At 38.6% G+C, this 25515-nt stretch overlaps 1 protein-coding gene across 2 annotated transcripts in view; it reads left to right on the forward strand.

Annotated features, from left to right (window-relative positions):
* The window catches only part of PAIP1 (poly(A) binding protein interacting protein 1), a 37787-nt gene extending 14857 nt beyond the window's left edge, over positions 1-22930 (forward strand). For both annotated transcript variants that reach the window (XM_054032319.1, XM_054032320.1), the window contains exons 5-11: positions 6397-6508; positions 8037-8162; positions 13813-13919; positions 17265-17382; positions 17552-17606; positions 19291-19384; positions 21538-22930. In XM_054032319.1, coding sequence (XP_053888294.1) covers positions 6397-6508; positions 8037-8162; positions 13813-13919; positions 17265-17382; positions 17552-17606; positions 19291-19384; positions 21538-21631 — 706 coding nt within the window. In that variant the 3' untranslated portion in view covers positions 21632-22930. The remainder of the gene's footprint in view (positions 1-6396; positions 6509-8036; positions 8163-13812; positions 13920-17264; positions 17383-17551; positions 17607-19290; positions 19385-21537) is intronic.
* The last annotated feature ends 2585 nt before the right edge of the window (positions 22931-25515 follow it).

The following is a 25515-nucleotide window of genomic DNA, read 5'->3' on the forward strand; positions in this document are numbered from 1 at the left end:
AGGGCTGTCAAGCGATTAAAAAAATTAATCCTGATTAATTGCATTATTAAACAATAATGGAATACCATTTATTTAAATATTTGTAGATGTTCTACATTTTCAAATATATTGATGTAAATTACAACACAGAATATAAAGTGTACAGTGCTCACTTTATATTTTTGATTACAAATATTTGCACTGTAAAAATGTTAAAAGAAATAGTTTTCAATTCACCTCATACAAGTACTGTAGTGCAATCTCTTTATTGTGAAAGTGTAACTTACAAATGTAGATTTTTTTTTTTTTAATTACATAACTGCAGTCAAAAACAAAACAAAAGAGCTTACTAGTCCACTCAGTCCTACTTATTGTTCAGCCAATCGCTCAGACAAACAAGTTTGGTTACAATTTACAGGACATAATGCTGCCCACTTTTTGTTTACAATCGCACCTGAAATTGAGAACAGGTGTTCACATGGCACTGTTGAAGCCAGCGTTGCAAGATATTTATGTGCCAGTTACGCTAAAGATTCATATGTCCCTTCATGCTTCAACCACCATTCCAGAGGACATGCGTCCATACTGATGATGGATTCTGCTTGATAACACTGGTCTACAATTTTTGAGAAGTCGTCTGCTTCAGAGATAAAATGTGCTATTTATTATGTATTTTGATGTGCTGAATTCAAATTTGACAATTAAAACAACTGGCTACTGTTTCTAAGATATTTAAGTTTTTACATTTTATGTCTATGTATAGATAGTAGTTTTTTAATCATAAATTGTAAACCTAGGTCTTTTCATGTGTTTATGGTTGCTTTACATGATAATATTTCACCTGTCCTGTTTATGTAACACTTTAAAAATCAGCAAAAGGGTTATATAAATAAAATTTATTATGAAACAAAAGGCAAACTATGTACATAGTTTAGTCCTATTCAGTGCCTACTCAGCGCTTCTTGGCTTGTCTCTTGTATTCATTAAATGGAGCATTTCTTGTCACTGTCCAGCAATAGTCTCCACGCATTCATGGGCTCCATTTGCCCTGATAGCGTTTCTCCATTGTTGCAATCTTCTGGTGAAATCGCTTGCCGTGCTCTTCGCTCATTGCTCCGCAGTTCGGTGGAAAAAAATCTAGATAAGAGTGCAAAAAATGTATCTTTAGTGACATGTTGCAACCAAGGCTTTTGTATGCCTTGAGGAGGTTTTCCACCAACAACCTGTAGTTGTCTGCCTTGTTGTTTCCAAGAAAATTTATTGCCACTAACTGGAAGCCTTTCCATGCCGTCTTTTCCTTGCCACACAGTGCATGGTCAAATGCATCATCTCGAAGAAGTTCACGAATCTGAGGACCAACAAAGACCCCTTCCTTTATCTTAGCTTCACTTAACCTTGGAAATTTTCCACAGAGGTACTTGAAAGCTGCTTGTGTTTTGTCAATGGCCTTGACAAAGTTCTTCATCAGACCCAGCTTGATGGGTAAGGGTGGTAACAAAATCTTCCTTGATTCAACAAGTGGTGGATGCTGAACACTTTTCCTGCCAGGCTCCAATGACTGTTGGAGTGGCCAATCTTTCTTGATGTAGTGGGAATCTCTTGCACGACAATCCTATTCGCAGAGAAAACAGCAGTACTTTGTGTATCCAGTCTGCAGACCAAGCAAAAGAGCAACAACCTTCAAATTGCCACAAAGCTGCCACTGATGTTGGTCATAGTTTATGCACCTCAAAAGTTGTTTCATGTTGTCATAGGTTTTCCTTCATATGGACTGCATGACTAACCGGAATTGATGGCAAAACATTGCCATTTATGCAGTAAAACAGCTTTAAGACTCGTCTTCGATGAATCAATGAACAGTCTCCACTCATCTGGATTGTGAACGATGTTGAGGGCTGCCATTACACCATCGATTGTTGCAGGCTACAAGATCCCATTCCATGAAGAAGAATAGGACAAGATCCTTTTGACGGTCACGGAACATGGAAACCCTAACATCACCTGCCAGGAGATTCCACTGCTGTAGTCTGGAGCCCAACAGCTCTGCCTTACTCTTGGGTAGTTCCAAATCTCTGACAAGGTCATTCAGTTCACCTTGTGTTATTAGGTGTGGTTCAGAGGAGGAGGCTGGGAGAAAATGTGGGTCCTGTGACATTGATGGTTCAGGACCAGAAGTTTCATCCTCTTCCTCTTCCTTGTCTGACTCAAGTGAGAATGATTCTGGTGCATCAGGAACCGGCAGCCCTTCTCTGTGGGGTACTGGGCATATAGCTGATGGAATGTTTGGATAATGCACAGTCCACTTTTTCTTCTTTGACACACTTTTCCCAACTGGAGGCACCATGCAGAAGTAATAATTGCTGGTATGATCTGTTGGCTCTCTCCAAATCATAGGCACTGCAAAAGGCATAGATTTCCTTTTCCTGTTCAACCACTGGCTAAGATTTGTTGCACAAGTGTTGCAGCATATGTGTGGGGCCCACCTCTTGTCCTGATCTCCAATTTTGCAGCCAAAATAAAGGTGATAGGCTTTCTTAACCATAGTGGTTATACTGCGCTTTTGTGATGCAAAAGTCACTTCACCACAAACATCACTTCTGCTATCTGCACTGTTCACACAAGTACGAGGCATCTCTGCTCACTTTGGCTAAACAGAAATGTGTCCCTTTGCAAAATCAAACACTGACAAATAAGAGAGCACGACACTGGATGATTTCTAGAGCTGATATAGGGCAATTTGTTCAGCAGAGTGATGTAAGCTTCATTATGATTGCATCATCCATGACTTCTAGGAATAACATGATGCAATTCATATCATGTATGACCCAGTACCAGCTTCAGATTGCATCATTCATTGTTTTGCCTAAAAAGCAAGTACTGTCCAAACCCAGTCATAGATTTATTCATAGATCCAGTCAAAGATGTATTTTAGTCATTTCTGGTTTAAATTGAGATCCCTTCCCTTTATAACTCACTTATCCTCCGCCATTCCCAAGTCAAGGGTCGTATATACTGACCCAATAGCATATCTTGAAAACTAGAGCCAATCAACAATTTTAAGCATCATTTTCGTTCTCAGTGACCCAGAATTAGTAAAGTTTGATTACATTTATTTCAGAAGCATTTTGGCTGTAGAGCAGTGTAACAGTCCAAAGCCAAGCGGACCCACACATGGTCATTTTCATCATCTGAGTCCGATGCCACCAGCAGAAGGTTGATTTTTCTTATTTGGTGGTTTGGATTTTGTAGTTTCCGCATTGGAGCGTTGCTCTTAAAGACATCTGAAAACATGGTCCATACCTTATCCCTCTCAGATTTTGGATAGCACTTCAGATTCTTAAACCTTGGGTCGAGTGCTGTAGCTGTCTTTAGAAATCTCACATTCATGCCTTTTTTGCATTTTGTCAAATCTGCTGTGAAAGTGTTCTTAAAACAAACGTGCTGGGTCATCATCTGAGACTGCTATAACATGAAATATCTGGCAGAATGCAGGTAAAACAGAACACGAAACATACAGTTCTCCCCCAAGGAGTTTAGTAACAAATTTAATTTACGCATTTATTTTTTTTAATCAGCATCATCAGCATGGAAGCATGTCCTCTGGAATGGTGGCCGAAGCATGGAAGAGCATACGAATATTTAGCATATCTGGCATGTAAAAACCTTGCAACTCCAGCTACGAAAGTGCCATGCGAATACCTCTTCTCACTTTCTGGTGACATTGTAAATAAGAAGCAGGCAGCAGTATCTCCCATAAATGTGAACAAACTTGTTTGTCCTAGTGATTGGCTTAACAAGAAGTAGGACTAAGTAGACTTGTAGGCTCTAAAGTTTTACAAATGTAGATTTTTTTTTTAATACATAACTGCACTCAAAAACAAAACAATGTAAGTTACACTTCATGATAAAGACATTGCACTACAGTACTTGTATGAAATGAATTGAAAAATACTATTTAAACATTTTACAGTGAAAATATTTGTAATAAGAATAATTTAAAGGGAATACTGTACACTCTGTATTCTGTGTTGTAATTTAAATCCACTATATTTGAAAATGTAGAAAAAATCCAAAAATATTTAATACATTTCAGTTGATATTCTATTGTTTAACAGTGCGATTAATTTTTTAAAACTCGACTGATTTTTTTTTGTTCATCGCGTACGTTAGCTGCAATTAATCAGCAGCCCTAATGTTTTGTATTAGATTTCATCAATCAAGTAACAAATGTGAACTTGACAAGCACTATAACAGACAGTCCCCTGGGGCACTCCAGTTTATCTTGTCACCCGTGCAAGCCTGCGTTTGTGATAGATGGTCCCTTCCACCAAAAATCACAATGATATTCTGGTTACTCCAAATCCCAAAGGGCCAGTCACTTACCACAGGTCAGTTATGTCTTAGATCTCTCGCCAAAGACCATGCTTGTAGCCAATTCTGTAATAAACTAACTAAAGATTTATTAATTAGGAAAAAGAAATGAGTTACTTACAAGGTTAAAGCAGATAACCATACACACACATGTGTTACAGTCTTAAGTTCCAAAAAGGTGATAGTAGCTGCTATATATGCAAGCACTATATGTCTTTTAGGGCTAACCAAACTAAGTGATTTGGGATCCCTGGCTTATGCTTAGAACTATTGCCCTCTCCCAATTCCAAGCAGCATAGTAATGATGATTTCTCCTTAACGAGGATTTCTATTCCCTTCCCCTAGCGTTCAATCTGTGATGGGATGAGGACTTGTGCACCTAGAATCATAAAATCGTAGGACTGGAAGGGACCTCGAGAGGTCATGTAGTCCAGTCCCCTGCTGTCTTCATAGGTGTGAGGGAAGCAATCAACAAAGTATTTTGTCCGCTGATGTTCTATAATGGTTTGTCTGGTGCTATAGGCCTTCTTTTGTTGGAGGAGGAGATGATGTCTCTTGTGGTAAACTAGTATATTGCACTTGGTAATGCTTCTCTCCTGGCTGTGGGGTTTATAATCTTAGCACACTTTTTATAGTTACAGAGCAAACACTTAAATATCACCTGATGATGCGGATAATATTAGTAAGATTAATACATGCAGCATCATACAAGCATTTCATAAAGTCTAAACACTAAATACATTCTTAAAACATTCTTAATACATTAATACATTCTTAAAACTCTAATATCTATTTTAACAATAGTAACACACAGGTGAGCCAGATTGGTTTCCAGCAATGCATTTGTCATTTTTGTTCAGTGAGGCTTAGGAGCCTTGGCATGAACTGACACCTCATCTGCCAGCATCACAGATAGCACTTTGGAAGAAAAGCTATAGAAGCTTATGCTTGAAAGAAGCAGGGAGAATAAGACTTGCCCAAGACCAATATAGCAAATCTGCGTCAGTATTTTGGAGTAAAAGTTTATGGTTTCCAGTCCCAAAATCAATCCATCAAACCACAATCATGCTCAGCTCTCTAAAACTGGGCTTAGAAACACAAATGTGTTCAGGAAGGTTTGCCTTGTTAGTCCATCTAGAAAACTTAGTTAAGATTGCTCATGTGGTTTTCTTATCAATGTTGACACTGAAAATCCAGGAAATAACATTAATATTTATGCCAACCTTAACTTGCATGTTCTTCTATCCAAACATAATCCTAAATCAGTCATACTTCAAAGCCAGGTCCCTTTCTGTTCCATCAAATTATCACTGAAAATGCTTGATAATGAAAAGGATTGGTCCATGAGATTCTCTGTTGCTGTGTATTGGTATGCACATTTCCAAAGACCTTGTTTGGTATGGGTACTTAGATTTCTATACAAAACTGCCCCTTATTCCCTTTCATCTTTTTTATGTTCTGTATTTCCATTCAACTGTAGTCCGCCATCTCATTTTGATTTACAATTAAACTATACATATCAATAATTTATAACTGATGGGCCAAGGTTATATGGGTGATGTTTATAAGTGGTGTAAAATAGTCTGTGGTGTTGCACATGAAGCCACTAATAGAAAGCTATGAGAAACTATCATTTAAAGTATCCCTACTCAACTTCTACTCACTGTGTGTAAGTTACATTTTCTTGGACCCACTTAACAATATTTAACTTGTATAGGGACAATGTAGGGAAATAATATATATCAGTGATATAATTTAAAAAAATTAATATTTTCTGTTCCATTCTGCTGTCTGCTTCCATTCTTTCAGGACTAGAAAACACTGCCTTTTTTGAAATCATACAATTAAATTAATTAATGTAAAAGAAAAAAATTAATATTGTCTGTACGAAGTCTATACATTGCTTCATGAATCAGTCCCTTTTTATTGATATTTTCTATCCAGTTTAGTAGTTCACAGCATTTTAACTGTTTAACACGCTATCTCTTATGAACACTAAAATTTCTAGCAGTAACAGTAGTTTTGATTCTGAAGATGTTTTTGTAGGTGTCGAACGGAGTATGAAAACAGAGATCAAGCAGCAAAAGGTGATGAGGCTACTCGAAAACAATTTCATGCTTTTGTGCTTTTCTTAGCTGAACTTTATCTTAACCTCGAGGTAAGAAAAAAGTTCTATATCGTGGCCCTTTTTTGTTACTCATTTAAAATTTCTTTAAAAAAAAAAAAAACTTCTATTTTAATCTTTTATGTCATTGAACCTTTAACCATCTAGGAACTTCAAAACTGATTCGTTATCATCAGTCTCAGAAAACAACCCAAGAACAAGCCATGTAGAGACTAGAAATGCTTCTAATAAATTATAATAAGAGCAACTTTCTTAAAGTCAGTATTTGATGTGGATGCTGTCTGTCTATCTTTCTTTCTTAAGCTAGGGGAAACCAGTCAGCATGAGGTGTCTCCTGTCTCTGTTTTGAAATGAGATTTTTGCCTGATGAAACCACCACAATATATATTACTGTACTCAAATCCAAGAACCAGCTGATAGGGGAAGTTCCTTCCTAACTCTTATCAGTTAGAACTTGGCTTATGCCTTGAAGCATGCCAGTTCATTTTCCATACATATGATTTTTTTTTTTATCTTACCCTGGTGAGTTTCATCGGTAAATATGTGATGAGATTTTTAGAACGTATATATTTCCTTTCATTGGTTTTTAAATTTGGTGCATGTTTCAATTTAATTGAATGTTCCAATAAGTTAAGTATGTGCTTTGCTGTTTTGGGGAAACTAATCACAAAAGAAATGTATGTATTGCACATTAATTTTTTTATAACTAGACATCAAAAAAGCCATTTATAAATTCATAGATTCTAGGACTGGAAGGGACCTCGAGAGGTCGAGTCCAGTCCCCTGCCCGCATGGCAGGACCAAATACTGTCTAGACCATCCCTGATAGACCTTTATCTAACCTACTCTTAAGTATCTCCAGAGATGGAGATTCCACAACCTCCCTAGGCAATTTATTCCAGTGTTTAACCACTCTGACAGTTAGGAACTTTTTCCTAATGTCCAACCTAGACCTTCCTTGCTGCAGTTTAAACCCATTGCTTCTTGTTCTATCCTTAGAGGCTAAGGTGAACAAGTTTTCTCTCTCCTCCTTATGACACCCTTTTAGATACCTGAAAACTGCTCATTTGCTGATGGCAGTCAGACTTTTCCCAGGTGACAGCCATCAGCTCTTGCAGAATCTAACCTTTATTTTAAAAAACAGTTTCTAGAACTTCTAATTACAAAGAGAACTTTCCAAATTTGACCTGGAGGGGAAACAGGGCACATAATGGTGCGGTAGAAAGGTTTTTATTCTCAAGAGCTTGGGATGACCTTTGTCACTCATGAATGGGGAAGTTACACACACATTTATGTAGGTCCTCCCAAACAAGTGCTAATACAGTCATTATGCAATACCGTCCAGCAAGTATGCTGTATGTCAAATTTTATAGAAAAGCTACTTTAACATTTTTTTTGGAGTTTTTATTAATCTTTTTCATATTCCTCTCTCTGTCAAGTCCAATTGCTGTATTATCACATCGACCTGTACAGAATTGAAGAGGGGAAACCTTTATAGCAAACTTTAGAAATAATTTGAATCCATTTTAAGTGTTCAGACATGGTTTTTGGTCATTTGTAGATTAAGGGAACAAAAGGGCAAGTAATGCGAGCAGAGATTCTGCAGACTGGCCTTCGGGAATTACTGAACGCGCTTTTTTCTAATCCTGTGGACAACAATTTGATTTGTGCAGTAAAGTTACTGAAGGTAGGAAGAGTTCAATATTCAGTGTTTTCTTTCTTTTAAAAGTATATTGTAACTGCTACTTTTTGTAAACTTAAATGTTGATGAAATGTTGCAGGTTTTGTCATAATATAACCAGATTGCCCTGCTGTATGAAAGTAAGTACTTGATCAACACTACCTTTTTATATGAAAATATAAGTTCTCTGTTGAGATCAAATAACACCAAGATATATTTAAAAAAAAATTGCTAGTTCATTATTATTGCTTTCATATTTTCATGTTAAAATAGCTCCTTAAAGTGATTGTTATATTTTTTGATAGTTGCCTCTGAGGTAAGGAGAGAGAAAACATTGCCTGCCAGTGATGAAAAGTGCAAGGAATGCAATATAGCAGTTGCTATAGTTTCTGCTGGTAAACTGCAGATTTTCTATAAAAGTATATTAAGAGCTGAAATCATTAATATAATTTTATGTGTAGCCATAACAAATGCAAATATGTTTGTTTCAAAACATTGAAAAAGCATTTGCTCCTTTGCACACAGAGCTCTTCTTCGGGTCTGGAAAACTTACTTAGGGCTTGTTTACATTCTACAGCGCTGCTGCAGCACAGTTCACCACTTAGTGAAGACACTACTTATGCCTTTCTCCCATCCATGTGGGTATCCCGAGAGGCGGTAGCTATGTCGAAGGGAGAAGCCCTCCTGTCAACATAGTGCTGTCTGCACTGGGGGGTTAGGTTGGTATAACTTTGTTGCTTAGGGGGGTGGATTTTTCTGAGCGATGTAGCTATACTGACATAAGTTGGTAGTATAGACCAGGTTTCTCAACCCATGGGTCAGGACCCAAAATTGGGTCTCCAGCATGTTTCAAAAGGTCGCATGGCAGCTCCTGTCCCAAGGGGATGGCTGTGCTTGCCTACCTCTTCCAGGCACTGCAACCTCTGGGGTCCCAGAGCCCCTCAGGTTTGGCCCAGTGTCATGATGATGGGAGTCCGGATATGCCAAATTTGAGTGAGTGGCACTACAACCCCATGAGCCAGGTCACAACTCCACTCACACAAATTTGGTCCAGTCAAGGAGGCAGGGCCAAACTTGAGCGGTGCTGCAACCCCGGAAGTTGCAATGCCTGGAGCAGAGCGCCGCGCCAAGTCCAGCCAGCCCCACAGCACAAGAACTGCAGGAGCCATCACTGTTGGGTGAGTGCAGGGCAGGATTCAACTGAAACCACCCCATTGCCTCTACTGCCAGACTGTTTTGAGTGCAGGGTCAGGCAAACGTTTTGGCCTGAGGGCCGCATTGGGTTTCCAAAATTGTATGGAGGGCTGGGTAGGGGAGGCTGTGCCGCCCCAAACAGCCAGGCCCAGCCCCCATCCCCTATCCACCCCCCCTTGCTTCTCACCCCCTGATGGCGCCCCTGGGACTCCTGCCCCATCCAGCCCCCCTGTCCCCTGACGGCCCCCCGGGACCCCTATCCTATCCAGCCGCCCCGCTCACTGTCCCCTGACCACCCTCAGAACCCCAGCGCCGGACTGCCCCCCCTCCGCCCCATCCACCCCCCACCTTCCCAATTGCCACCTGGGACCCCTGTCCCCATTCAACCCCCCCTTTTCTCCATCCTCTGACTGCCCCAACCCCTATCCACACCCCTGCCCCTGACCACCACCACCCCAAACTCACCTGTCCTCTATCCAACCCCCTCTGCTCCCTGTCCCCTTACCGCACTTCCTGGTGCAGTGGCTGGTGGCGCTACAGCCGCGCTGCCCAGAGCACCAGGACAGGCAGCCGTGCCACCCGGCTGGAGCCAGTCTCTCCACCACGCAGCACAGAGCACCGCTGCGCTGCCTGGTAGGAGGTCGCAGCCCTGCGGCCAAGAACATTGCACCTGCAGTGCAGTGAGCTGAGGCTGTGGGGGAGGGGCAACAGCAGGGAGGGGCCAGGGGCTAGCCTCCCAGGCCAGAAGCTCAGGGGCCGGGCAGGAGGGTCCTGCAGGCCAGATGTGGCCCACAGACTGTAGTTTGCCTTAAAAGGAGACCTACACAACACTTTCAAAAGATGAGACTAGGAGCTTACATTCAAATTTTGCTATACACTAAAATCATGGACTAAATAGAAACACTGGATTTATGGCTTATTACAATAATCTATAGCCTGCTAACACTCCCACCCCCCTGCCCAGTTGCTGCTGCTCCCTCCTGTTTCCTTTCCTACCTGTGATAACAACAGGCCACTTCGCCTTGAATGGTCCTTTTTAAATATGTGTTAACTACTTATGCTAAATAATCTGTTCCATCTTGTATTTATCTCTGACAACTGATCTATACTACAGAGTTAATTGGATGTAAGGCAGCTTATTTTGACGTAACTCTGTAAGCACCTACACTGAAATGTAGCTCCCTCCCATGTAACTTGACCACTACACCAACTTAACTCCACCTTCACGAGAGGCATAGTACTTAGATCAATGTAGGCCGTGGCTACACTCGAAACTCTAAAGTGCTGCTTCGGGAGCGCTCCCGCGGCAGCGCTTTGAAGTGTGAGTGCGGTTGCTGCAGGTACTCCACCTCCACGAGGGGATTAGCTTACAGCGCTGGGAACATGGCTCCCAGCGCTGGGGCACTGTCTACACTGGCGCTTTACAGCGCTGTAACTTGCTGCACTCGGGGGTGTTCTTTCACAACCCTGAGCGAGAAAGTTGCAGCGCTGTAAAGCGCCAGTGTAGCCATAGTCACAGTTAGGTCAATGCAGTGTCAGTGTAGACACTCTAAGCAGACAGAAGAGAGCTCTCCCATCGGCTTAATACCACCACCTCCATGAGAAGCCCTCTCCTGCCGACATAGCACTGGATTTTTCACACCCCTGAGCAACGTAGTTATACCAAAGTAAGTGAGTAGTGTAGACCTTGCATAAATTTCCCAGACATGAAGAGCTCTTTGTAAGCTCAAAAGCTTGTCTCTCTCATCAACAGAAGTTGGTCAAATAAAATATATTATCTCACCCACCTTGTCTCTCTAATATTCTGAGACTGACATGGCTACAACAACGCTGCGTAGAACAGTTGGAAGTTTTGGCAGATAAGTAAAGGAGCAATTGGTTGTTTTTTTTTGTTTTTGTTTTGTTTTTGTTTTGGTTGTTTTAAAATGTAAAATTTATTTGCATTGTTTGAGTCTGCACATAACATGTGCAATTCATTGAGAATCTAAGCAGTTCATCTTTAACAACTGCAATTTAAGAAAAATAAAATTCACTTTTTTTCTTGGGTTGATATCTAGTTACAGCAGTGGTTGTGACATCACAAGTATAATTGGTGTTGGAGAACAGGAGATCATGATGTTCTGAAAACTGCTTCTATGATATCATCCAGGGTTTTTGCAACTAGAAATAAACCAAAAACAGCCTCTATTTCAAATAAATAAAATTCAAATTTGGATATCTAAAATTAGGCTTCTGAAACCATATTTAATTAAGTAGCCTGATATTCACAGGTGCTGAGCTCCCTATGATTTAGTTATGAGCTGACTGGGTGCTGCAGATGCTAAGCGCTCTGAAAAGTCATTTCTTTAGGTACTAAATGTAGGCTTTTATGTCTTCATTTTAAATGTCCAAGTTTGGAATTTTTGAAAATATCTACAGTAGAACTAATATAAATTAAAAATGTGGAGCTCTTTATGAAGGTTTATTTTATGTCTGCAGCATTAAGATTTGGGGGAGTTAATCTTATTTTAAAAAAATAAGTGAGGGGTACAGGCACAAAGATTTCTATTCCTTCTGTAGCTTTTTTTCGTATTTCACACTTTTTTATTCATTGTGTATTTCAAACAGCATTTAATCTGTTTTACATAGATTTGTGGTTGAATATTTACTACACCTGATGAAAGATCCTGAGTAGTTCATGAAGTCTGTGTAGAAATAAATGTTTGGCCTTTTTCATTAAGGTAATACAAATAACTCTCTGGCTTACAGCGACCATGGATATCTGCCCTCAGTTACAAGTTAAAACTACCAATCAAATATTTGATTGTAGTTGGCTTATCAAATGATCTACTGTATTTTGTTATCTTTTGTTTTTGAAGTCATCAGGACAAACATGCATTTCAAAATCATTCATCTAAGACGGTGGTACCAGCAGAATCGTTCTATATTAAAAGAAGTGTTGCTATCTTTTGTTAATTGGGTATTATATGGGATTTAACTTGGCAACAATTAAGTGGCATTTTCTAACTACAGAAAATATAGCAATGTAACTTTAAAAATATTTTACTTTGTATGTAGTAAACTATAATCTCAAAGGATCCCAAAACAGTTTAACAATATATATATAGCACCAGTGAAATACAGCAACTCTGAGGCTGGAGGTCAGCAACCAGCTAGTGTACAGTACACAATAGTGGAGGCAGGGGAAATTTTGACAAAGATCACAGGCAAATCCTGGCTCTTCTGAGAGTGCCAAGATATTGTTAATCCCTGCACAGAGCAGTCAAGACGGCCTTGATTTTTTTTTTTATGCTGTCAACAGTAAGGTGCATTGTACTCCATTTCTATTCCTCTGAGTGAAGAAGGGCCAGATCAGTCTGGTTGGAAGTCTGTTTATTGAGTCTAGCTTTATACATGATATATTACTCAATAGACCAACATTAGCAATTGCCATAAAATGCATCAATCATAACTTCATTAGGAAAAAATAGATATATTACATTTTAGTAATAAGGGTTGAAATCTTTCAGGGACAGAATTTCAAATGAGTCAAAAGTCAAAATTTCAGGTAAGGTCTAATCGTGCTGCTTTCTTCTCTCATACCTGTGGCCATATTAGTCTTTTGTGATTCATGGAAGTTCTAAACTTGCATACAAACTGTGTTCTTTTTCTCTCCTTTAATTTCAGATATCCTAAAAATACTTTTTTTTTTTTTTTAATGTGGAATTTGGGAACTTAGTACCAGTTTGTTTAGCTTTTTGTCATAAATCTAAATAAATATTACTTTTATTGCAAAATTTAACTTTGAGATAAAATTGAAGTTTATCTTTCTCATGGTATTTTGGCCTAATTGCAAGACCTCTGAGGTAATGCCTACACTAAGTACTCTAGGGAGAGCTACTCATCTTCCAGTGATATGTGGGTTTTTGGGCAAACCCAGTGATCTATCCCTCTTTTTAAGGGAAATAATTATAAAAATAGTAAAATAGAAAAATCCTCGTTGCTTGAAAAATACCTTCAGGTTGTGTGCACATGTTTAAAGAGTGAACCTTATGTGACTGTTTTAAAGCCTTGTGAGGTTATTGAAGAGTTGTTTTCAAATTGTGGTTAGTGTAAAGTCCTGAAGATAACATAAATGGCAACAGGGCTGGTCATTCAACTTCTAAGTAGCATTAAAGAGTGGAAGCTTCAGTGACCAAACTCACATTGTTTACAGAAACCAAAGGCCAGCTGTTGATGAACTGCCAACTCGATTTAATGAGAATTCATCAACTTATACAGTCCTGTAATGTTATGAAATTAAAAACATCTAGAAAATCAAGGTTGGTTTTTCCTTTAGGGTAGTCAAAGAATGTGTCTACACTTGTCACAGAATTCCATGAACCGAAATAACTTTGCTTTTTAAGATTTTATGTAGTGAACTTACATGCTTTTTTATTAATAAAATATGCTCCTTTTTTTTTTTTTTTTTTTTTTTTTTTAGTTGACCGGGTCAGTTTTGGAAGATGCATGGAAAGAAAAAGGAAAGACTGATATGGATGAAATGGTTCAGAGAATTGAAAATGTTGTCCTGGATGCAAATTGCAGCAGGTGGGAAGAAAAATTAGTTGATCATTAATTCTTCAATGCATTCCCTTACTCATGTGTGGGGTTTTCCTACTTCTTCAGAGCTGTATGTGAATTTGAATACAGTAGAAATATTAAGTATGTCAATGTGAAGAATGCATTCTTTTCAGAGTTATAGTAACCTTAATGGTCTTTGTTCTTATGGCCATGAGGTAATATACTTTATGCTAGAACATTCCCACACAGCAAATCCTGTTTCTAAAGAATGACTGGGAAATTTGTACACGTATAAATTAGATAGTTTAAGAAATTAATAAAGATTTTAACCTTAGGTGTTAAAATACATTTTTAGTGCTATGCTTCGATAGTGGACACTATAATTATTGCATTTGTTGAAGAAACTGTGTCAGTTACAATATTTCTTGATTTTGTTCACAATTTACCACCTTGGAAATTTATATACCATATATGATGACTGGTTACTATAGAATACCATGAATATTGTATGTTTGACTGCTAATATATCTCCATTATATTCATTAATTGGAACCAACAGCACTTCCAAAATGAACTGCTGTGCAGAAGAGTTAAGATTAGTTTTCTAAGAGAATATGTTGGATGCTATAATTATAAGTGGCAAAACTGTTCCTGCTAGAGTATCTTGCATAGAATATGTTGATTCAAGACATTGTGAGGGAGATTGACTTCACTAGTATGAGGGTTTATTGACTTTATTCAGTGTCGCTGATCATCCCCAATGATTATTCTGCTGCCAGGATACATCCTCTGTCTCTTATGGATCTGATTGGAGAAACAATGGAGGAGTGGCTAGGTAAATGTCACTCTACTACATTCAGCTTCTGGACTTCTACATAGAAATCTGGGCAGGAGTTTATTCCATCCCTCTGAGTCCTTCCAAGGCTGTTTTACACAGCTATAGTGGGATCCAGACAATTGCAGCAGGTCTCCTGTCAGAGGGAGGAAGGCCAGTGGATCAGTAGTTGTCCCTGCAGAAGCCCTGTTGCTGCTCAGTAGCATCTGTGGCAGGTATTGCACCTGAGAGCTTCTGGCTTTGTATGGAAGGAGATTCATATTTGTGGATCGTCAAGATCATTGGGAATGGGAGGACCTACAGCCTCCAAAATCCATGGTAACCAAAGCCTCTCTCACCAGAGGAAAAAGTCAAAAGTAAATTCAGATAAGTGAATGTTGTAGAGTTTTCATCCCCCCCAGCTTTCTTATGCAGGCTTTTCGATTGGAGGGGTAATAATTAGTGAAAGTGCCATCTTGATGTAAAATCACAGATGGCAATGCTGACATGAAAGAGAATGTTACAGACTCTGCTTGATTCACTCTTGCTTCAGGTTTGATATTTTAATGGAAATGGAAGTATTGTCTATTGCATATCATCTTTTCAATTAACTATGAGGGGGGAAATCAAATCCCTGAATTTGTGCCTTCTGTAGATCTAGTTGAGAGAAAGTAGTATAAAATCCATCTCCCTGCATCCAGACCCTGATGAGGAAAGAGAATTTATCCAAAATAAATCCTGGAACAAAACAAATTTGAAGGATTTATTGTCTTCAAAGTGTAACTTTATAAAGAAAACCATGTCCTCCAATTACCCAGTACTGTGACCTCCTGAACATAATTGGATTTTTTTGTTCTGTTGCACCAACTTTATGGCTGTTAGCCACTTTACATAAATCAAAAGCCTTGGCAGTATCTTGGATTTTGCTTACTATTAACACTCAACTTTAAATAATTTGTGAGTTGTTACTTTTCATTATTTTATTATGCTATATGCTCATCAATAATTTTTTTTTTTTTTTTTTTAGAACAAGTGAGCTTGGAAACATGACATTTAATTTTTTTCTCTCATTGCACACATTTCATTGCCATTGATTAAACTACAATATCTTCCTTCACAAAAATAGGTAAGGGAAAAAACGGACTATAAGCGATACTGTCCGCTATAAGTCCAAAATGATGATTGAGTTAAATAACTAAAGTTTTGGGAAAGATTCCTCAAACCTAGACAGTCATACAGTAGACATCTGGGAATTTCATGTTATTCATAAGAGGCGTAATGGGAACGATGATGATTGATGATGATTGTTCTTCTAGTCTCTTATGTTCCTATTACGCCTCTGGCATTTAGGGCAGCGACAAAGCTCCTCCACTCCTGTCTGTTCCTGGCAAGTCTTTCAATGGTTCCCAGCTGTGCCCCAGGTTTTTCAGGTTGGCTTCCACAGCTCTTCGCCATTTTGTTTTCAGGCGGCTTCGTTTTCGCTTGCCTTCAGGTGTCCATCTTATTGCTACTCTGGTGATGGAATCAGTTTCCATCCGAAGCACATGAGCGATCGATCTCCAGCGCCTCCTTGCAGTGATGGTGCTGAGATCCTCTTGGCTGCACTATGTCAATAGATCTTGATTTGAGATTGTTCTGGGTCAAAAGATACGGAGGATTTTTCTGAGGCAGATTGTATGTAATGAAGACAGTTTGGACATGTCATACTTTCTCATTCCCCAAGAACAGTACAGCCTCTAATTTTATAAATAGTTACTTATACATCTAATAGTTTTTTTTGTTTTGTTTCATGTTGCACTGGTTCTAAGAGGATGTGTTAGCTAAAATAGGGAAGGAACTTGCCATTTGTAATTGTATTGTGCAACGCATAAGAAGCGAGTAAAGATGTAAAACATCATTTGAATGTATTAATATTATGTATACTGTTTAATCATACGTAAGTGGAAAATGTAATATCCCGTGGGGCTATATTTAACATTTCAATGTGATTCTCTTGAATACACCTCTCCCTCGATATAACGCTGTCCTCGGGAGCCAAAAAATCTTGCCATGTTGTAGGTGAAACCGCGTTATATCGAACTTGCTTTGATCCACCGGAGTGCACAGCCCCACCCCCCCAGAGCACTGCTTTACCGCGTTATATCTGAATTCGTGTTCTATCGGGTGGCGTTATATCGAGGTAGAGGTGTACTTGTTTTCTGTAATTGATTACGTTATACAATCAGAATTACTTCACTACATCCAGGGTAAGAAACTAGCTCACATATGTGTTCATTCAAAATCAATTGTGGTGGCATTTCCTAAAACCATTTTACTGTAGATTTGTTTAGTAACTATTAGGGTTTTGATATCTTACTGGTTTCTCTTCCCCCTACCTTTAGCTATAAATATGTGTGAAGCATGCACTTTAAATTATTTTAAGGGACTTGGACTTAAATAGTAGCATATGCAGTGTTACAGAGGTGTTGGATTGTAAAGAATCTTGGGTTTTTTTTTTTTTTTTTACATTTTAATACAAAGTATTTAATCAGTCCTTGGTGTTTTTTGTCTATTTGCAGAGATGTAAAACAGATGCTACTGAAACTAGTAGAACTACGCTCAAGTAACTGGGGTAGAGTTCATGTAACCTCAACATATAGGGAAGCAACACCTGAAAATGACCCCAACTATTTTATGGTATGAATATACTCCGAAACTTCAAATGTTCAAGTTGATGTATATTCATAAAGAAAGGCATAGAAATTTTGTTAACCTTGATAGATGTTCTGGAAGTAGTAAAGGCAATCAATGATTATTCTGCTTATATTAAATATGTGTATAATTTACTGTGTCATTTCAATTTTAGAATGAACCAACATTTTACACCTCTGAGGGTGTTCCTTTCACTGCAGCAGACCCAGGTATGTCTCCAGCTTAGTATAGCTATATATTTCTTAGGAAAATGACTAAGTTGAGGAGGCCCTGTCCAAATAGGCACAAAGTATAAACCATTTTTAAATAATGGAAATGAATGCAGTTTCAATGGCAAATAGTGTGAAGACGGTAACGCAAACAAGTGATTGAATCCTTCCAGTGTGCCCACAGATGGGGACCAGAGAAAAAGCAAAGCTCTTCTTACATCACTCCCTCTGTAAAAGGGGATAGCTGGCTCATCCTGCTTTGTTGTTTTCCTGTTTTCTAGCTAATGGAGATGGAAGAAAGACATCTTGTATTTTATGTGCACTCCTTATTCTTCTCTCCTACGTTTAGCAGCAACTTTCTCCTGTGACATGATCTGTTATCATTGGGAGAATTTTACCCTGAAAAGAGCTGAACTAGGTCAAAAGAGCCCATTAGGCTTGGGCAGATGTGACTTTGACTCTGAAAGGGATATGAGCCAGGGGGGAGAGTGATGGGGGGTTGTTAGTGGGTTCCCGGCTCTCCGAGCTCTGGTCAAGTGTAGGTAGTCTCTTGGTCTATCCAAGGCCATGATCAAGTGTCTTGATGTTTTTTGGTCTTTTGGCCTCGAGATGAAAACCTTGTCTTTGCTTCTGGGACCTTGAAGTGAAAAAAATTTCTGTAGTAATAAGCCATAAATCCAGTGTCTGTTTAGTCCATGGTTTTTAGAGTCTGGTGCTACAGACCTGGACACACCAACTCAAAGCAGCACCAGACCCTGCCAGAACAACAGATGCAAAATCTGCAGACATATCACTACTGCCACAATGATCAGCACCCTCCACAACACCCCTTTCTTGAGCCATGAGTCCTACACATACCTATCACATGTGGTCTACTGCACTAAATGCCCCAATAGCCACTATGTGAGTGAAACCAGACAGTCATTATGCTTTTGAATGAACTCACACAAGAAGATGAAAAGAGAAAAACACCCTGTCACCTGTGCGTGAACACTTTTCACAAAGGGATCACTCTATCAGTCCTCATCATCAAAGGAAACTTACAGAACACTTACAAAAGACGAGCCTGGGAGCTTAAATTCATAACTTTTTTAGACATTAAAAATCATGGATTGTATAGAGAGACTGGATTTATGGCTTATTACAACAATCTATAACCCACTAATAACCCCCCAGCTTCTCCCCCCCCCCCCATTCTTTTCCTCCCTATGACTAGAGGGGTGCTACTTGGCCACTTCTTCTTGAATGGTCCCTTGAAACATATGTCAGCTATGCTAAACAATCTGTTCCATCTTGTATTTAGCTATGACATTCTGAGTATATTTTCCGGGCCTGAAGAAGAGCTCTGTGTAGGCTCAAAAGCCTTTCTGTCTCACCAACAGAAGTTGTTCCAGTAAAAGATACTACCTCATCCACCTTGTCATTAATATCCTGGGACCTACACAGCTATAACAACACTGCATGCAACATTGAAATTAGAAGGGAAGATCACTTTCCTGAATTATACATATCTCATTGTTTATAGAGTCTAATAAAAAGGCCATGTTCATATTGCATCATTGGGTGCTGGACTAATCTTTCTCCTATTTTAAATTACATTCTAATTTTACAAGACCTCTTAGAAACATTCGTATGTTAAAAGTAGACTATGTATAAACTTACGATTTTTTTTTTTCTTTGATAGATTATCAAGAGAAATATCAAGAGTTGCTTGACAGAGAGGATTTCTTTCCAGATTATGAAGAAAATGGAACAGATTTATCAGGGGCTGGAGATCCGTATGTTTTGTTTTAGTCTGATACTTTTGCTCAAAAATATCTATAAGTTGCATTTTAGTTTTTTGTTTAAATTTTTATTGATTTTTCATAAAGAAGCACAATGAAAAATTCAAAAAGGTACATGCCTTAGAGCTTGGATATGTTTCCAAATATCACATGCTTCATGGGATCTCTAAAAGATTTATGTAATTTGACAAATTGTCAAAGCTGCAAGACCAGACAATACAAAATCAGACAGTACTACATAGACATAACATGTTTGGGTTAGGGTAACAGTAATAAAATAGGAGAAGACATGCATGAATAGGGAGGAGAGAGAGGGATGAGGTGAGGAGGGGTAGATGGAATGGAGGTCTGGCATTCTTTGAGCCATCCAAGAACTAATTTTACAAAAAATGGAAGAGTATAGTCTTATGCCCAAAATAGAGCACTGCAGTTTTGAGAACATAGGCCCTACACAAAATACAAAGCATCGTATTGAGGGTTATGGTAATGAACTAAAAGTGGGGAGTTCTAAACATCTAAGTTGGGAAATCAGTATTTATTTCCACAGCAGTGTTACCTTGGCTGCATTGTGCAAACTATATATAATTAATTAAACACTAAAAACTACAGAAAATTAATGTTCCAAAGTCAACCACTTAAAAGTTAGGAAATGCCAGAATTAAAGTTGCCTGTGCAACCTTAATTTGGTCTCCTTCTATGTCTGCATTATGATCGTCTTTAATTACATCATCCCATATTATTTTTTCCTCACAGAACCGCTGCCTCATTCAGTGCACAGGCTGAACAACATTCACTGAATGAGCTACCATTCAGTATTTCATTTTATCCTCATAGCCCCGTGCCTTATTAACTGTAGGCTGTTCAAATTCTGCTCTGCATACAGAATTACTAACTTCCTCACTGGCTTTTGTACAGTGCTTATGACTATAATATCTGAATGCTTCACAAGGATATGTCTTCACAAATCTCCTGTGAGTTGTATTGGTATTATCCCCGTTTTATAGATGGAGAACTGAGACATGGAAAATCTAAGATCAGAAGTGTCCACTAATTTTGGGTGCCTAGTATGAGATGCCTAGGCCTGATTTCTTCCCCCTGCACCCTCCCTCCACTAATGAGGTAACAGTTGAGGCTTTTGGGAACACGGGGATGTGTGGGAGTAGGGTTTGGTTGTTAGTCTCAATGCTTCCTTTCTAGAAAAAAGGGATACATCCCAATACTTAACAGCAACCAGCCACTCCACTGCCCTCACAGCAGTAACCACTACTGAATGAAACTGATAGACATGGACATTAGCTGGAAGTTTTTATTACAATGAGAAGCAGTGAAATAAGTCTTGACTCTGTCATCAGGTTTCAGGGCTTCACCCACTGAGTTCAATGAATTTCAGGTGTCTCAAATGCATTGTTGCAGACTCTGCAGGCTTGGGGAGACAACATTGTATTCCTTTCAATTCAGTTTGCGTTTGGAAGGTTTTTTCACAACCAAAAAGGCTAGAAATGACAGCTTAAACCCTGATTCTGCACTGAGAACTGCAATGGCAAATTGCTGCTGCCTGCACTGAGGCCCACTGACCTCAGTGGGGCTCGAAGGGTATGTTTACACAGCAAAGAAAAACCTATGCCTGGCCTGTGCCACCCAATTCAGGCTCATGGGGCTCGGGCTGCGGCCTGTTCATTGCTGTATAGGCTTCCAGGCTCAGGCTGTAAGCATAGTATTTGGTCCAATGCATAGGACATTGGAGAATGCAGGCTTTCTTTTTAAGAGGCTGTATGCCAGAGCCTGCAACCATACGACTTTATGATGAGTCACCATTTGAATCTCATACACTGAACAGACATGTCAAACCTCCAAGGATATCCTAGGTACTGCAGGAAATAGTTTTGGTTATACAGTAGGTGTCACTCTCCACTTTGTTACCAAACATTGTCCCAACATGGCAATGTATTGTCTGGTGACCTTGACTTTTTTACCCTTAATTAGAGTTGTGGTATATTGATGATTATTTATGAAAAGATGTTTTTTTCTCCAAAGAATACCTTGCAATTTAATCTTTCTGTTTCTCTGTATACTTTCTTTTCTTAAAAGAAAACTATACAAATATAGCCTAACAGTATGTTTTGTTTTTGTTTTTTAATTTTTTGCAGGTACTTTGATGACATCGATGATGAGATGGATCCAGAAATTGAAGAAGCATATGAAAAATTCTGCTTAGAATCGGAACGTAAGAGAAAACAGTGAGATGTTATACACAATATTAGCTTAATAAAACAGTTTAGGTATGATTAGTAAACAGGGAAAACCACGAGAACTTGTCACATGTATACCAAATTAAGGATGTTGAGTTTCTCTGAGTATTAAAGTTATGCAATTTCCATTTTGTTAAACTGAATCTGCCAAAAATTGTAAACTTATGCCCTGTAACTTAAAATGTTGTGTATATATCATAGTTTATTTTATGTACAGTTAAATGAACAATGTTTTGGCTGCAATAAAATTGTTTTGAAAAGTATCACATGGAAATAAAATTTTACTAACTGGGAACTGTCCCATTAAAATGCTAAATTTCTCTTGGAAGACATGAAAACCTTGAGTTAAAAATAAATTGCTCACTTATTTTAGTATACACTAGGATTGCCTCACCCTTTTTATCATACAGGAATTTCTGGTATTACATATTTTTAGGTTAGGAAACTCAACTGCAGATGGGTAGATTTTTTTTAAATGTGTATCACAATCATGAAAAAAGCTAGTTATTTTTTTTCCCAACGTGTGTGGCGGTATTTGGGGTTCTTTTCTGGAATAAACATTTTTAATATGTGACATCATTAATACACAAGCACTGCTTTGGAAGCCAGGTGCTTTAAGGACATTTGTCTATTTTCAAGTTTTGCAAGCAGAAGCTTCTACTAAATATTTTGCATTCTTCTACAAGAAAACATTAATCTAACTAGGTTTTAGCCCGTGCTCTACAACGTGTGCAGCTTTGAATCTATGTATTCTTGAATGTGATTAACATGTCTACCCTTCTGAGAGAGCCCCAGGACACTCCTTAGTCCTCTAATTAATTTATACAATTTAGAGTGTTGATTCCATAGTTTGGTTTGTATCAGTTTTTACATTTCAGATATATTAACAAATTTTGAAGTCAACTGCTGCTTGTCTCCAATCTAATAATTTGTTTTGTAGTTTTTCTGAAATACCCAAAGACAATTTTTATTATTGCCTATAATTCAGTTGTAGTGGTTCATGCTATTTGGTATTGGATAGATGAAGTAGAACCCATTACCAAACTCAAAATGCATATGTTTCCAACTTCCCAAGAAGTAATTAAGATAGCTTATGTAAAGAAAACACATGTTGTAAATATGCATGTAAATAGTTCTGTTAATATTGCACTGTAATACATTTGGTACAATAATTTGTGTATCAGCTATACCATTAGCATTGACTACATTTTCTTGCTGTTTATTTGTTTAGCATATTAGTTTAGAGTAAGTTTTGAAAAATAAAATTTAACTAGCTTTGTTTCCTTTGGAATATTTTCATTACGCTTTTCTTTTCCTGGTTTCAAAAAAAAATTTGATCAGAATTTTTTGTTTCCCCAGCTTATTTTAACAGTATCTATGTACTCCGTGCCTAATACTGAATCAACTTAATATCTCATATTTAAGCATTTATCAAATTATACTTGCAAGAAGGCAGCAGATTAACATTTTTTGATTACACAACTGCATTGAGAATTTTTTTCTGTAATACAGATTTGAAAAGCAAATTCATAAAAGGACAATACATATATATAAGTACAATATTCACATTTAAAAATGTCCATACACAATCTGGAATTTGCAGGTAAGAGTAAATTAAATTTCCCTTACACATCTATTCTGCACATTTTCAGGTACAAGTACATCACCATAGAAATAATATAACTAGATCCATCAAAGCAGTTTTCTTGAAAAGAACATTTCATCCAAACCCAACTTGTTTTAACACCTCTTCCCCAATTATTTTTTTTAATCAGGCCTTTATGAGGGTCTCAGTTTGGGGCAAATTGCACCTGTATTTTCCCCTTAATGGTCCAGCAAGAGTAGCCACTCTCAGGCTTTTAGTTTCCCTGGCTGTTGCCTCTCTTGGATGGAGACCTGTGTCTCTCTCCCTTCTGACCAGGGTATTTCCAGGCTGAACAGTTTCCTGCCTTCACTGTGTTATTCCCAACTAAAGATGGACTGCCTAAGCAGGCTTCTCTGTGAGAACAAGGGGTAGCAGAGCCCCATCAATTAATTTTGGTGGAGAATTCAAAACCTACCTATTTTATTCAGGGGTTGGAGGAAGCTATACAATAGAGTTGCTTGGAAGACTGTTTCTTTAGGACCACAATGAGTGGTGAAGGAAGGACCTTTATCTTGAGCTGCCTGGTTCTATGTAAGTTTTATACCACATTCTTCACTATGCTGCTGTTTTATCCAGCAACAGCAATGTTTTCTTGGTCCCTGGTTGCTCTTCCAGCATGTGACTGTACAGTAGGAGAAGAATCTGTTGCTGCCACTGCCACTGAAGAGTTGGCTCGAGAAAGCCACCCCAGCCACAGTCACTGTTTCTCAAGAGCTGCTGGTCAAGAGTTTTGAGCACCTGACATGGGCTCTGTTTTCTGGCTCTCCTCCCCATTCCTCAGGGTCTGTATATGTGCATGACTTTTTCTCTCTCGTTCTCTAGCTTCCACAATCAAATGTTTATTCTCCTGGTTTGGCTCTTCTATGTCACATTTCTTTCATGTGTGTATAGCTGCAGCAGCTTGGTGGCTGTGATCTAGATACCTATTGGTAGAGCCTTCCTATGTTGGTATTTATATGGCTAATCCTCCAGTGCTCTATCCATAGAGACCCTACTTGGAAGAAGCCAATTATAGAGAGACTGCCTAATGTGCCTCTCCTTGCGGTCCGCAGATTTCCTAATTGAAAGAATGAAGCAGCTGCTCAGGAGTCCAACAGGTGGTGCGAAAAATCAAGAGACTCGCAGTCAAATTGGGAGACTTGACTTAGATCTGTAAAGGGTATTTTAATCTAATGGTGCCCTGTCCTGTTCACTGGGACACTGCCTGCACTCTTCTGCTGATAACATCACTAAGCCCCCACCGCCACTGCTTATCCTATTTATGATGGTTCAACTTTCCAGCATTTCTTCTCTCTGGGTCAAATGCAGTCCCACACACTAAGTTTATCTTTTTGGCTCTTTCCACTATATAAGGGGTAGAAAGCTTTCCTTCCCACCCAAGACCATACTGCAGCTTTGGCTGCAATAATCCTTGCTACTGCAGTACTTACACTTAACATATTGTTGGATTTGTTCCTTCCTCCCATCTCATCTCAAACATATTGTAAAATTCTTCACCAAGTTGACCACAATGTCACAATTGCTCCATAGCCACCAACTCAACAACAGATTGTTCTTACAGTAAATTCAATCAGTAGAGCACTATTTATCTGTAAAGTGGGGATAATGATAAAGTGACACAGTTTACAGCACACTCTGGATAAGAACTCTGTTTCTGAGTCCTAGTCCAATGTCATAAGCATAGAACCATCCTTCCTTTAAAACAAATATTCCTGGTATTTTAGAGAGAACAAAAATCCTACAAAGATTAATAATCCAAATTTGTGTCCACACATAGACTGCTGCAAAATAGCACCTGGTGTGAAATAAAACTAATTTATAGAACTGGCTTAAATTCAGGTATTTCAATTTGCAGGGGATTTCAGTATTTATGAATCTTTCTTTCCAATGTAGAATGAAAGAAAATTTGCAAAAATGTCATGGTGAACTGGAGATAACTGAAAATTTTGTCTTAGAAATACCAAAATATGGTTATCCTAAAACAAAATATGAAATGGACACTCTTGTCAATTTCATAGCTGCTTGTCACTGAATAGGTTCCCTCAGAGGACTGGTAGACTTCAGGGCAGGGAGCCTAACAGCCCAGAGACCCGGCTCCAGCGTGGTTTCCAGGGCTGCTGTTGCAATGCAGGGACCTTTCAGTCCTGACTCTAGTCAGGGCTTGAAGGGCTTCCTAACTGGAGCTGTGGATCCTGAAATGCTGATAGTGTTTTGGCAGAAGGTTTGTTACT

This window comes from Malaclemys terrapin, chromosome 6 (genome assembly GCF_027887155.1).
Source record: "Malaclemys terrapin pileata isolate rMalTer1 chromosome 6, rMalTer1.hap1, whole genome shotgun sequence".
NCBI lineage: Eukaryota > Metazoa > Chordata > Testudines > Emydidae > Malaclemys > Malaclemys terrapin.